Source organism: Pteropus vampyrus, unplaced genomic scaffold (assembly GCF_000151845.1).
Source record: "Pteropus vampyrus isolate Shadow unplaced genomic scaffold, Pvam_2.0 Scaffold75, whole genome shotgun sequence".
NCBI lineage: Eukaryota > Metazoa > Chordata > Mammalia > Chiroptera > Pteropodidae > Pteropus > Pteropus vampyrus.
This window is the reverse complement of record NW_011888856.1, coordinates 662,167-677,265: the sequence shown is the minus strand read 5'-3', so window position 1 is coordinate 677,265 and position 15,099 is coordinate 662,167. Positions and strand designations below refer to the sequence as shown.

At 39.8% G+C, this 15,099-nt stretch overlaps 1 protein-coding gene across 1 annotated transcript in view; it reads left to right on the top strand.

The window, feature by feature from the left end:
- PDE1C (phosphodiesterase 1C) overlaps positions 1-14,114 on the top strand; it is a 249,684-nt gene extending 235,570 nt beyond the window's left edge. Inside the window, exon 17 of the mRNA XM_023532039.1 lies at positions 11,445-14,114. Coding sequence (XP_023387807.1) covers positions 11,445-11,614 — 170 coding nt within the window. The 3' untranslated portion in view covers positions 11,615-14,114. The remainder of the gene's footprint in view (positions 1-11,444) is intronic.
- Positions 14,115-15,099: the final 985 nt, after the last annotated feature.

The window sequence follows — 15,099 nt, the reverse complement described above, 5'->3', positions numbered from 1 at the left end:
AATCTATTATACAGATGTGTCACGGGATATCTAATGATCGAGGTGGTTTTCCCTTTTTCTCTGCTATTGCAAACAACGCTTAACATTATGCTGAGCAAGAAAAGCATGTTGCAACAAGATATACACCATCTAACACCATTTTCATTATCTTTTACGACAACCAAAATATTAGATATTTTATGGGTGCATACAAACGCGATAATCAAATGAATATAGGCACAGGAATAATAAATTCTGGATGAGGGTTTTTTTTTTTTTTTTTAGTGGGAAAGTATCATGGAAGGGTATACTTCAACTCTACTTGTGATATTTAATCTTTTAAAATAATTTTTGAGCAAATGTGCAAAAGGTTAAGATTTTCTTAAATGCTATTGAGAATACATGGGATTTGTTGTGTTATTGTTTATAACTTTCTGTATGCTCGAAATATTATGTATTAAAGAATTTTTAAGTGAAAAATCTATGGCTATCTTCTAAGACAGCTTTGTTTGGTTTTATCCATATAGACATGATTTAACATATATTTCAGAGAAATTTAATGTTTTCCCTTCCTAACCTATTGGGACAGATGAGTGTTGTTGGGATATGAGAATTCAGATATGAAAAAGGTTCTGTAAGTAACATGCTTCAATCCAGAAGCCACCAGAGACCACTTCATTAAAGAACAGCTTGTGTGGTTTCTGAAATCATCAAAGGGATTCTTCTGAAGCTCCAGCACCAGAAAACTATTCTGGGGACGACACCTCAAATCCTCGCACATCTACGGCAAAGCGACTCCTGTGGAAATGTAATAGCACCTGCAGCCAATTTTTTTCCAAAGCCAACTTCAGCTATTCCTTAGGAGGTTTGCGAACCCAGTCCAGCTCCATAGGTGGGACATAAGTGACGGAGAGCTGAGGATATGTTGGCTCTCACTGGAGGAGTGGCCCAGAGCTTCACCACCCCTTACAGACATGACCGCCATTGATGGAGACTAGTCAGTGACTTACTTCTGACCAGATTCCCAGGGCGCCTTTCCTGCAGTGATCCTTAGATGGAAAGGTACAGTGCTGTGGCCGTTCTCTGGTGCAGATAGCTGATTGCTCCTCTGTCTCGGCTGCTGGCATGCACGGTAGTGTTGGCAGTAGATGTGGCTCTGCTTCCTATCTCACTGCCTGATGTAGAGTTTGAGTGTTTGGACGTCAGCTGGCTTGCAATGACATTGTTGTTTCCTGTTCTAGGGGACTATGGATAGAACGTCCATCCAGAGGATTCCTCTGAAGAGAACTGACCAGCTCTGGGGTCTGAAGACATTTTAGGAAGCTTATGTTTCTTTTACCAAAACAAAAATATCATGTGCATTGTAAGTTATTGAGTGATTAACTTCAAAAATGATAATTTCTGATCTCCCTCACCAGGTTTTTAACAATATATACTTTGGTATGTATTGCACATCTATCAAATGTCAGGGACTACGCTAGGTTCTTAACATGTATTATCTTATTTAATCATCATCCCTCTCTAAGGAAAGTATTATAATCTCCATTTTGCAAATTAGGTAACAGAGGCATAATTGGATAAATAGCTTACCCAAAGTTATCAGGCAGCGAACCTGCTCTTTGCTTTGAGTTTCATTACCGGTAGGTAAAGACTGACGTCAAATTTTTCTACACTGTAACCACTTGCCTGGAGATTAGATCAATTACCTGCAGTGTGGAGGGTCTCGCACTGTCTGTTAAGTGGAGATGCCATGAATACTGTCTTTGCACATGCCTTTTATCTCACATTCATTTTGACGAATGGCAGTTGTCATTTTTTCTATGGACTAGATCAAAATTCACTTGTTATTTAGTACTTCAGAGCTCTACAACCCTGGAGAAATTGATCTTTCCAGACTTCTTTGGCATAGGTCATCGTTGGTGGGAATGAGGGACAGAGCTACTGACTCAGCCTCACATTTCCCATCTTCATATGCATACATGGAAAAACGCACACATTACTGACACAAATCAGGCAAAAGACAGCTTGCATAGTCTCCAAAATATTTTTTCTCCTTTGAAACAGCATGCACCATGCCCTTTGTGCTTGCAAGAGGCAAACAAAATGAAAACAAAAAACTGAATTGGGGATGATCATCTCCTTGAGAGAGGGCTTTCGTATTCTTTTATTTACTAGTTAAAATAATAATTTTATTAAATGAAACCACTAGTCCTTAAATCATAAGGTTGCAGGACATTTAATAGGTAGCCATTGTTCAAAAGAGGGAAGAGCCGACCTCCCAGCCTTTTTAAACTTGTCCTTCCTCAGAGAGGCTTGAAAACTGTGCCTTGGTGCCTCTGCATGCCAGAGGAGACCTGTAGGAATGAGCTGAGATTGTAGCATTTGAGTAAAACAGAGGTGCTCAGTCTTCAAATTTGAAATGTCAAAAGAATGTTCTTCTTGCACATAAGGGGACCGCAAATCTAAGTATTAAGATGTTGCTGAAGCAAGGGAGAAGAAACCTTCGGTTCTGAAGATTCGGTCAGCTTTGCCAGCTGGTGTGTATTCTAAGGGATTCATTTATTCTTTGGTAAATGGGAGATTTATGAAGGTTACTAGGGGCGATGTGGAGTAATATATTCATTCATTACATTTTTCTCAGAGCCAACTCTTACCAGTATTGTTACCAAGCTCTGAGGATGCAAGTGTGCATAACATCTTTTCCCTGTCCACATTGAATTCATAGCCAACATTAATTACCTACAGGGAAAAGCACGAAGGAGAATTATCTAAGAGACCAGAGAATCAGTGGTTTAAGACTGGTTTCCAATGGCAGTGACTCAATTATTATGGCTCCGCATAGAAATGCAGGGTCTTAAGAATCGAAAGTGCCCTTGTCTTTTTCCTAAATATATTGTGATTGGATTCAGGGACTGGAACTCCTGGCACCCTAGCTGTTTGTCTAAGCCACGCTTCCCATCCGGATTTCCAGAACGCCACATCACTTGTGGTAGGCATTGCCCAAAGTGATTGAATGAACCCCATATTTGTACATTGCGTAATTAGCTTAGAATGTGGGCTAGATGATTTTGCTTTGCTTAGAATAGCCCTTGGTTTCAGCAAAGTGGTCCCCTTGGGTAACTGGATGGAAAAAAAATATATACATATATATTTTCACAAATGCACATTTTGGATAATTAGTCCTTTGTGAATCAGACTGGCGTGTTCTCTGCTGAATAGTCACAAATAAATTAATTAAGTTAATCTCTTTTTGTGTGCCAGGGTCTTTTAGTAAAATCTAGTTGTACGGGGGAGTTACATTACCTTTCTATACTATAACAAGGTAGTTCACCAGGGAGAGACTCATTAAAATGCCTCTGGTGATGACCTTTCATCTTCTGTGCTATGTAATAGTGGTGGTCACATACCAAGTACCCATGACATACTGGTACTATGCGAGGTTGCAAGGTACCATACAACATTATATCATTTTATCTTACCTTTAAAATCCTCACGACAACCATGCAAGACAGTTACTATTTTTCCCATTTCTGGAAAACAACAACAACAACAAGAAACCTGAGTCCCAGAACAGATGGTCTCCTTAGCATCTCACAGCTAGTAATAGCTTAACCCAGTTATACGTTGCCCCAAGCCTATGCTTCTCTCATTATATCCCACTACCTCCCTCAAAAGTAGATTTTCGTGGGTGTATTTCCTGTCATAGATCAGAACTTAGCACACGGCCAAAGTTGGTGGCTCCTGTATGTGATGACCAGACCCTGTCAGCTGCCCCAAGCATCCCTCGAAACCTAAGTATAAGCTAACTTGTTTTCAAAATGAACTCGACACCTTAGGCAGTGGTTCTCAGCCTGGCTACACGTTAGACTCACTGGGCATTACAAACATAGTGATGCTTGGGCTCCACTTTAAAATAATCCGTTACTTCAGAGACTCTTGTGGGGAGGGCTTGGCCATCAGTAAATTTTAAACCTCTCCAGGTGGTCCGATATGCATCCAGGGTTGAGAACATACAGTGTCAGGTGGATGAAGGTCCCCAAATTATGTGGTTTATCTTTTCCCTGTCGACATATATTTCTCTGTGGACCTGCAAATACTGGTCAGGTCATCTTTCCATACTAGGGTAGCGGTTCAGCTCAGGCAGTGTCACCTCCGCTTCTTCTGGATGCTTTCTCAGACAGCAAGCTTCCTGTTCTCTGTGCTCTTTACTCTGTGAGATTAAAATATGGAACCCGTAGATTATTCAGCATTCTCATTTTCTTGAAGTAAAGTCCTTAGAGAGCCAAAGTCGTTAAAAATGTAGATGATAGGTTGTTGTCATATATTGCTGCGGTGAAAACCTTTGAGTTAAAATTTTCACCCAAGATCCTAGAGCTCACCTGGCTTGATTGCTTGTCTCCAGTGACCTTGGCTTTTAGGTACCTGTTAACATTCCAACGTGGCATACGTAAGGGTAGAGATGAGAGCAGGTACTTAAGAGATCCATTGGCCAGGGGCATATGTAATTCCCTCTGGAGCTATTACCACACAAATTGTATTAAGGGAGGATGATTTTTTGGGAAAAGTATGGTTATGGTTGCTAACAAGGGTATCCGAGCATCCTGTATGTTACATGGTTATGTACTGAAATATTGATAGTATAAATAAGGTACAATTTTACCTTAACTCATTTAACTTATTATGGTAGTTATTTAAACTTACTCCAAACTTTGGTCCAAGGTTATTTTAAATATGGGAGAAAGGCTCTGACCACTTGGATATGAAACCCAAACGCAGACATCCTGCGTACTAGCTATGTAAACTTTGGCAAGTTAAACTCTTTAAGTCTCAGTTTTCTTACCCCAAGAGGGGGTGATAACAGTGCTTGCTTATTAGGACTACGGTGAAGATAAAAGGCGAGTTCATTAAATTCTTAGCATTGTTCTTAGTACACAATGTATGCCAAATATTATAATTTTTTTTTTTTACCATGGCATATCCTGAAATGAAAATCATAGGCTCAGTTCTTACATTGTTCCCGCCTCAACGGAGCTGATGTTAACATTCCAATGCCTTGCAATTCTAAACTCGTGGAGGATTTTTGTGCATTTTTATAAGGGCTTTCCATCAGATTTCAGACACATACTATAAATAGACACTGATTTTAAGAATGGAATGCATGGCAGTGGGATTTTGTTCTTCATGTAAAACATTGAAGAGGCATTCAATGATTATTTTTTACCTTGTTAGTTTAGTGTATGTGTTTGTGTACACGCATGTGCGTATGAGAGAGAGAGTCTGTGTAAATGCAGACTATAGAAAATGTCTATAGATGGAAATGTTTTTTGCAAAGGTCATATTATGGCATTATCTTTGAATGAGAAGAAAACACATATCCAATACTTATTTTTATTTTATTTTTTTTAAAAAAAGGTACTGATATTAGAATTTATTCAGAAGCCAGGAGCAAACCAAGTTGCTGACTTTAGAGATAGCAGTGCTCTGCACAGGGATTCAGCAATTCCTCCCATGAAGTTGCCACTTCGGCTGCCGTGCAGTAGATGCAGAGGGTCACGCAGCAGTCGTAGGCACTGGAAAGGACAGAGATGCTGATGTGCAGGTTATTATTTAACTCCTAGGAACTAGGCTGGACTTAGATTAGATGAGGTCAAGTGACCTTTCTCTCTGGCCTGCTTTCACTTAGCACAAAACGATAAGGCATGCTGAATTAATGAGCTCGATATGATAGAATAATGGTAATGATACCGAATTATCCTAGTTTTTCTGAAAGTGTTTTCTGCTGAACACTCTGTGAGATGCTCCTGATAAAGGGGCTTCCTTGGCCTAATAAAATTGAGAAAAACTGCATACTATTGGCTATTCTTAGGGATTCATAATACACGTCTCCATTATTTATGTCTCAGAGAAGTCCTGCCATGAAAATATTAGTTTAACTTTACGCCCCGCCCCTTCCTGCAACAACTTCTGTTACGTTCACAGCTTTATTGAAGGGTACTTTGAGAAACAGTAGACTAAATCGAATTCTCAAACAAGGAGTTTCAAAAGCACCATTCACATTTCAACACTTAAATCTAACTAACAGCCATATCAATTTTATATATTTTATTATTTTATAAAATTTATTATTTATAATAAATTTCTATCTATTTTCTGAAGAATAATTCTATGCAGTAGTCTCCCATGTCAGAAAGAAAAAGGAGCCACCAAGCAAAAACGGTCTCAGAGAGAGACACAGAGGGACACAGAGAGAGGAAGAATTATAGACAGGTGGTAGCAGAGGAGAGGGAGAAAATCATGGCTACCTTTGGGAGGAATTGTGATATTTATGAAAATGATGAGATTTAAACAAAGGAGGATTAACATTCCTAAGAGAGTATTGCTTTTATGAAAAACAAACGTTGCGTGTAATTGTAAAATAAAAGATGATGATGGGTCAATTTTTGTCCTGAAGTTTTCTTTTCCTAGGGACGTTTGAAAGTAATATAGATAATGACTTTCCCTAGTGCAGGTTCTACACAGAGACATGTGCCTCTGTCAAACCTTCATTAGCTAATTAGATCTTTTTCTTCAAGTAAATTGCTCCAAGAGACGAAGAGTAGACTTTGTGACTGTGTCCTCAAGAGAAAAGGGTCCAGCTTGCTGAGAATGAGGCATACAGAGGGGAGTGGGTTCTGTCCCCAGTTTGGTTGTATCTCTGGGGGTGGGGTGGGGGTGGGAAGGAGGATTGGGATCCCACTGCTTGGATCCGGCTGTGGGAAGTGCCCAGTTGATGAAAAAGCAGGGGTCAGAGCCCTGTCTAGGAATTTTTCAGGAACAGCCGGAAGACAAAAGGAGAAGTCCTCCGAAGGCCACGCCGGCACCCCAGAAGAAAGTCCCCATTCGGCTCAAGATGGCGCTGTCATTTCTGGCTCCGCTCTTTTGCCCCATCGTCAAATCACGTTGCCCTGCGGAGGGGAAGGGCGATCAATGCATACGAAACGGCACTCTATGAATTTTCTCTTTTTCCTACATTTTGAGTGAAGGTGACAGCAGGCCTACAAGGATTTCCACAGTCTCGGTGGGGAGCCGATCTCTGTCAGTGGGTTCAACTCTATTTGCGGTGACTCCAGTGGCAAGGAGAGTTTTTGTTCAGACAATGAGAATTCCAGCAAACGGTAAATGTTTCTTCATGCTGAGAAGTGGGAAATTCAATAATACTTTGGCCAGGTTCATGCTGAGTAGTGAAAATAGAGTGAATATGGAGGGACTGTGACTTGGAGAGTAGTAAATCAGCCGGCCCAGACGCTGGCAACGCTCCGCTTCGACTCTGAAGCCCCCTCCCGTCCCTACTCCGTTCTGCCGGTTTAACTGGACTGTTTTTATGTTTGTTTATAGAGTGTTTCGTGCTGCAATCCCTTGTTTACCCTAAAAATCAAAATTAAGCACTCTGAGATCCTAAAAACCTCTGTTCTTTTATGTATATATTATGATGTCACTACAGGACCATTTGCCAAGTTGGTGTGGGTGTTATGGAGCTTGTAGGAATAGCATCACTTATTATGCCTGAAAACTTTTTTCATCTTTAAGCAGGACACCAGTTTCAGGGGGTATTACTAGAATGGAAGCCCCTTGAGAACAGGAATTCTGTCTCTTTTGTTCATGGTTATATCAGCAGGACATAGTAGGTGCTCTAAGAAGTCGATGACTGAATTGTAATCTATAGGCTGTCAAATGTATACTCAGCTATGAGCTCTCTGAGGTGTCTAGTGCTATAGCCCAAAGTAAGCTCAGTTTTCTGACTTTCTGTTGTGTATGATTTTCTAGAATAGTTCTGATATACGATTCTAAAGAAGACATTTTGAGTAGTATGTTTCTTTGCAAAAAGTTGCATTGCTAAAACCTGATCCTCAGAAAAATTAAAAAGGTAAACAATCAAAAAGAAACAATAGTCATGTTTATATTACTCAGAGATAATCAATGCTATAGTTTAAATGTATGTTATTATAGATATAACATAAACACATATTTATGTTTTCATAGTAATGAAGTTAGATCACATGTACTATCATTTTTTATTTAACAGTATTACACAAACCTATTTTTATTAATAGACATCTGTATCCTTTTTCCATAGTATCACAGTAGTATATTTTAAGAATGTACCAGAACTTAAACTATTCTCTAGGATTGTACATTTAAGTTATTTCTAACCTTTTGCTTGTTCATAAATGCCGTGCATTTTCCTGTTACTGGAAGAGATTTGCAAAGCTGGTTTTTCAGGTAACCTCTTGTTTGACAGAGCTGTCCCCCAGTCCTGGCCCTTCAAGCTGAGCCACCTGCGTGTCACATCCCTTTGCTGGCCCCTGCAGCGAGAGCTGGCGTTTGAGACAACGGGTTCGACATCAACTCTGCTCCTCCACGCCTTTTACCTGATTATTACAGCTCACCTGTTTGTGATTATCATTGAACCTGGCCTTATCTTTATTCACTTTTACACTGTCTCATCGACTAAGCACTTCCCATCAGGACCAAGAAGGGGAGGAGGGAGGGTAGGTGATGAGGGCCTAGAGCAGACAGGAGTAAAGGGGAAGAATCAATTAGTATTTTACCTTCTTCTGTGTGTACATCTACAGGTAGAGATGATGTGCTTTTATTATTATCTATAGTCCATACTTTATTCAGATTTCCTTAGTTGTTACCTAGTGTGTTTTTTTTTTCTGTTCCAGGATCCCATCCAGGATGACACATTGTATTTAGTCATTGTGTTTACTTAGGCTTCTCTTGGCTGTGACAGTTTCTCAGACTTCTCTTGTTTTTGGTGACTTGGACAATTTTGGGGAATACTGGTCAGGTATTGTGCAGAATTTTCCTCAATTGTGACTTGTCTGATGCTTTTTCATCATGAAAATGGGGTTATGTATTTTGGGTAGGAAGACCATGGAGTTAAAATGCAATTTTTACAATATAATATCCATTTCCATCACATACAGTCAGGGGGGCCTAATGCCAACATGACCTATCACTACTGATGTTAACCTTGATCTCTGAGGCAGCGTTTGCTAGATTTCTCCACTATAAAGTTGCTCTTTTGTCCCCTTTCTAGACTGTACTCCCTAGAAGGATGTCACTGTGTCCAACCCACACTCAAGGCTCCTCCACCATGAGGGAGGTTTATCTACATAAATGATTTAAAATTCTTTTGCATGAGAGATTTGTCTATTGCCCCACACTTATTTATTTATTCAAATATTTATGTCAGTACAGATTCATGGATGTGTATTTTATGCATTGGGTTATAATTCCAAACTTCCCTATTTACTTTGTTGCTCAAATTATTCCACCTTTGGCCATTTGGGAGCTCTTTTATTGGGGGGCCCCTTTGTCCTGTCATTCTTTTTTGCCCTTTCTTACTTTCTGCCACTTTAAGATGCTCCAGGTTTATCTGGTACATTTTGTTCTCCAGTCCTAGAAACAGCCATTTCTACAAGGAGCCCTGGTTCCTTTTTTTGGAGAATGCTGTTAGAAACCATGATCTGGGCTATGGGAGTGCTCGTTGCTGCTGGGACTTCTAGGCCAGTAGCTGCTTCGTCGCATCCAGGCCCTTCCAGCTAATAGCACAAGGAAATGTGTGTGTGTGTGTGTGTGTGTGTGTGTGTGTGTGTATCTCTGTCTCTGTCTGTCCGTCCATCCGTCCATCCTTCCATCCATCCATCTGTCCATCCATCTATCCATCCATCCATCCATCCATCCACCCATCCATCCATCCATCCATCCATCCATTATCTATCATCTATCTATCTATCTATCTATCTATCTATCTATCTATCATCTATCATCTATCTATCTCTATCTGTATCTATATTAAGAATGAATTCATACTGCCATATGAATCATTCTGGCCTCCTCTTTCTGCTTTTCTGTAAATTCCCACCCTAGCAGAGAGAAACCTGGCTCTCACCGTCCACCGTCCGTGTACATAGTTGTCCAGTTCCAACAGACATATAGAGTAGTAGTAGAATTGTTAACTCCCATGGGAAACAACTTCATCAGCCAGTATAGAGCACTCGTGTGCAGCATCACCGACCTTTAGTCCAACAGAATCCACTCCTATCCAAAGTTAGCCACACTCTGTTTGATGAGTTTGTTTCCTACATTTATAATGCAGTTAAATTGTTGTGTTACATTCCGCATTCCATTCTGTGATTCCCCTGACCTCCTAAATTATTTTTTAAATTTGCATATATTCCGGTTCACTCCTTGTGTTGCAAAATTCTATGGGTGTTGACAAAAGCATAGCATCACGTATCCACCTCTACAGTAACATATGTAATAGTTTTACTTCCCTAATAATTCTCTGTGCTTCACCTGTATAACCCCTTCTCCTCCCTTCAAAACTCCAGCAATCACTGATCCTTTTATCATTTCTATTGTTTGGCCCTTTCCAGAATATCGTAGAAATGGAATCATACAGTATGTAGCTTTCTCAACTGGCTTCTCTCATTTAGCAATATACATTTAAGATTCATGTATGTCTTTACGTGGCTTGACTGTTCATTTCTTTTTAACGCTGAATAATATTCTGTTGTGTGGATGTTCTGCAATTTCTTTATCCATTTAACTGCTGAGGGACATCTTGATTGTTTCCAGTTTGGGGAAATTGTGAAGAAGCTTCTATAAAATTGTACAGGTTTATATGTGGACATAAATTTTCAAATCAGTTGGGTAAATACATAGCAGCACAATGACTGGATCACATGGGGAGACTAGCTTCATAAGAAACTATCAAACAGTCTTCCAAAGTGGCTGTAACATTTTACATTCCCACCAGCAAGAATGAGAGCTCCTGTCACTCTACCTTGTCAGCAATGAGCATCATCAGAGTTTGGGGGGATTTTATCCAGAATGTGTAGGTTTGTAGTATATATTACTGTTGTTTTAATTTATAATTCCCTAATGACAAAAATCGTTGAATATCTTTCTATGGGTGTATCTTCTTTGGTGAGGAGTCTGTTCAGATCTTTAGTTATTTTAGATACAAAACTTACATATACGTTTTTGCAACAATTTTCTCAATGACGTACCTTGTATTAGCACTTCAGGATTATGCGCCACATTGCGACTTTAAAAGCTTACATACAATGCTGAAATCTGATCGATAACATGGCTGTGCTCACTGCTGTTTGCCTTGCTCTTCCCCAAAATGACCCTATTGCTGCCTCTTACTTCCTTAACCGTATCCATTCATTAGAAAAGAACTCTATATTCCGGAGTGATCACTGTCTATCTCTAGGAATTTGTTTTTATTTAAAGAGAATGACCAAGGTGAAAATGTGTTTATTCATCTATCTGCAACTAGTTATTTCCAGTGAGAGTTTAATTGTGTTTTCTGGTTTTGAAGGAAACAGTTAGGTCCAGGTGCGAGGAAGTCGTGCCGCTAACGGTTAGTGAGGCTAACGGTTGTCTGTCTTCCTTTGCATGGTCTTCAGTCATCAAGCCTCCTCTGCGACACTTTAAACGCCCTGCTTATGCATCTAGCTCCTATGCACCTTCGGTCCCAAAGAAGACTGAAGAGCATCCTGCAAGGTACAAGATGCTGGATCAGAGAATCAAAATGAAAAAGATTCAGAACATCTCACATAACTGGAACAGAAAATAATAGGTCAAGGGGAAGAGAGGGAGTGAAGGAAAGAGAGGCCCCCTCACCTGCCTCTCACCGCTCACCGGCTGCAGTGGGATATGTCTCTAACACCCCCGGGAGCCTGTAGGGCTGTGCAATCAATGGTTTGCCCATGAGGGCAAAGCGAAGGCTATATTTGATTTTCCCCTTTGTTGTTCTGTTATAGACTTATCAGTTGCTGGATTTGGGGGTCAATGCAGACTCCAGTAGCAAACCAGTAAGAGGGTTGTCTCATGTGGCTTTTATTGGCCTATATCTTTCAAAGTCTAAATTAGATCAAAATTAAAATGATACGACCTATTCAGAAAAAATGAAATACCTCTCATTGACACTATTTTTATCCCTGGAATTTGACCTGCCCCCATAAAACTCTTAGTTTAATAATCATTGTATTTAAGAAATACACTTCTAAAAACATCTTTTCAATTTTAAATGCAATATTTAAAATTCAAGTAAACACATGACTTTCAAAGTAAATGCACTCAAAACAAAAGTTGTGCTTCTGAATGTAACAATCTTAAAGGGAAAAGAAGACTGATGAATCGTTGTGTTTATAGATATTTCTGAACTCAGGCTTCACAAAGCAGATCCAAATTAAAACTAAAGACCCTTGTTCTGGTTCTTACTGTGTGCTTCAGGCCTAATAGATTTACTTAAGGCCATGAAAGTCTGTAGGAGGCGCGTTTTGGTTCTGCGTTCCTCTAATTCTTCGCTTTCACTCACAGTAGACAAAGCTAGAAATCGATGAGATGCTCACGCCTCAGAGATTCTGAGTTCTGGGGCAGGAGGGTGTAAAATGCTGAACCTCATTTGAATTCCTTATTTGAAGATTTTTTTTTTTTTTTGCCATGAGATTGGAGATGCCTTTAAGTTTAATTTCAGATCATCTTCCTAACAGGTCACATATGTAAGTTTCAAACGCCAGAAACAGCGTTTGATCCCTTCAGAAATGGCCTGGTGCAGTGGAAAACTTTACGCTTGTTGTTAGGCAGATCTGATCTCCAGTCCTGTCCTGTGTATAACGAGTTGCAGGTCCTCGGTCTAATGGCATAATCTTTGAAAGCTTTGCTTAACTAGAAAGTGGGATTCATAACGTCCACTGTGCCTTTTGTGATGACGGTTAAGGTAATATCAATTCTAATTGATATTGCTGAGCTTGAAAAGTGATGGGGTCCAACAGATGGAGCTAGGAGGATTTTACATCTAGGAAAAACTCTCCAGGTTCCCCCTCCCTAAATACGCTCATACAAAGAACAGACTGTGCCCTGATGCCACAGCCTTTGGGGTCTGAGTGTAAAGGGTTTCGGGTCCTCTTCTTTCATTCTTCATAGTTCATTTTCAGTAAACTACGAATATGCAATTGAGCCAGTTCCAGAGTTTAGTGTCCATCCTGCTATTGAGCAAATCATTTATAATATGCTTTATGATGGTATTTCAGAGAAATTTAAGTACTATACAAAAAGGAAAATCACTGTGACTTCGTGAGTGAAGCAATTGTAATTCTTAACTCCCTGCTCAGTGCCTGAGCAAAAGGACCCTTTTGCTGATAGCTTCTTTTCCACCTGGATTAGGCTAACTCAATGGGTAACTTCTACCTGTTCATATACAGATGCCTTAGTGCTTTCTGCATAGAGACATTTGGCCACACGATGAAACTGCCCACGAGGTGGTGGCTGCCTTGCTACCCAATGGATTCTGGAGGAAAAATGGGGTGCTGTAACATATCTAACTGAAAGTAACCTCGCAGGGTGATCTGATCATAATTCCTAACTGGACAGGTCATGGTGGATAGTCATGCTCCAGGCATATACTTCTTTAGTAAAAGGCTTATCTTTGCCTTAAGTAAGCCCTGTCTATTGTTTTTGTGCATCTAGGTTAACATACCTTTGAAATGTCTTTTTCAGACCCCTCCAAAGGTAACTACCCACAAGAGGGCACATAATGTCGTTAACTAGCCTGTAATCCAATCTCGGCCTTGCTTTGTCCCACCTTCATGTAATTTTCCTCACTGCTCTCCTTAATTCTAGACACACAAAAGAAACTGCAAACTGTCATTCTGGGAAGCATTGTTCTCAGTCTGTGGATATCTGCTTCCAGGCACATCCTCTGCTTGGCTCAAAAAAACTCATAAAAAAATTTTTAGAAAAGTAATTGTCGACATAATGTTCAAAGCTATAGAAAAATTTTATGAGTTCTTATAGCAAAGAATCAGCCCACAAATAATGTCCCTCATCTAATCCTCAATACCTTCAGTCTTAGGTATTGAGATTTCAGTGTGGCTGTGTTTTCTTCTCTGTGCATCTTGATATTGGATACTGTGAACCTGGAGAAAAAATTTGGCTCCCTCTGTATTCTTTTACTCCAAGATGTTATTTTTCAATCTTTGCTAATATTTTAATTGAGCAAATGCACAGATATCAAGATTCTGCATTGCTTGTAAAATGCCTACCATGTTATTTGCATGATGGATTGTATAGAAATGCCAAATTATATATTCTTATAGCAAATAAAAAGATGCTTTTAAAGGACTTTTTTGTATGTGAGTCATGTTTTTCTTCTCCAGAATTCTGGGATTCATTTGAAAAGAGTTAGATTTCCCCTATAGTTGGCACTATTCAGTCCTGAATATCTTGTCAAGATGAATAGTAAAACTTACCCTTTTCGACTTGCTTCCTGACTGTATAGGCGATAGCTTTTTTAAAAAACCTTCTCCTCCCTATATCACAAACCCAATAAATTAATTTGTTAATATGAGTAACCCATAGTAGAAACTAGTCCATAGGTAAATAGCTGTGTTATCAACTCAGTTTACATCTTCCAGGCAAAATGATATAGCTAGTGGTTAAGAACTGGGACTTTGGGGTTAGAAAAACCTGTAATTAAATCTTGACTCTGTCTTTTGTTTGCTCTGTGAGCTTTGCCAAGTTTCAAAATCATTCTGAATTTTAGTTTCCTCTGCTGTAAAATGGGGATGATAATAGTACCCGACTCACCATAGCACAAATCCACGCATAGAGTAAGTCAGGACCCAACTAACATTAGCTATTATTTCTTGGAGAAAAAGTGGAGTGTGGTATAAAGAAGTTAGGCTTTTGAGTTTGAGAGCCATGTCACTTCTAGGACATCAGGTGGGTTGTTAATACCCTTCAACCGTATCACACTACACTTTTTACTCCTTAATACGTATTCCTACATTGAGTTGGAAACCCGATGCCCACCATCAATATTGCCTTCACCTGTGTCCCTGCACCCTTGGAGTTCTCGGACCTTTATCCATGATCTATTATGGCCGCCTCTCGCTCTCATGTTCTACTTCCTCTGAATCTCTGACCACCTGCCTGCATCTTAATTCCCACAACTGCGGTCCCTCATTCTGTTCTTAGTTACCCCATTTCATTTTCCGCATTCACTTCCTTTATTCTTCCAAAGATCCACCTACACAAGTCTACCCATGGAATTGACTT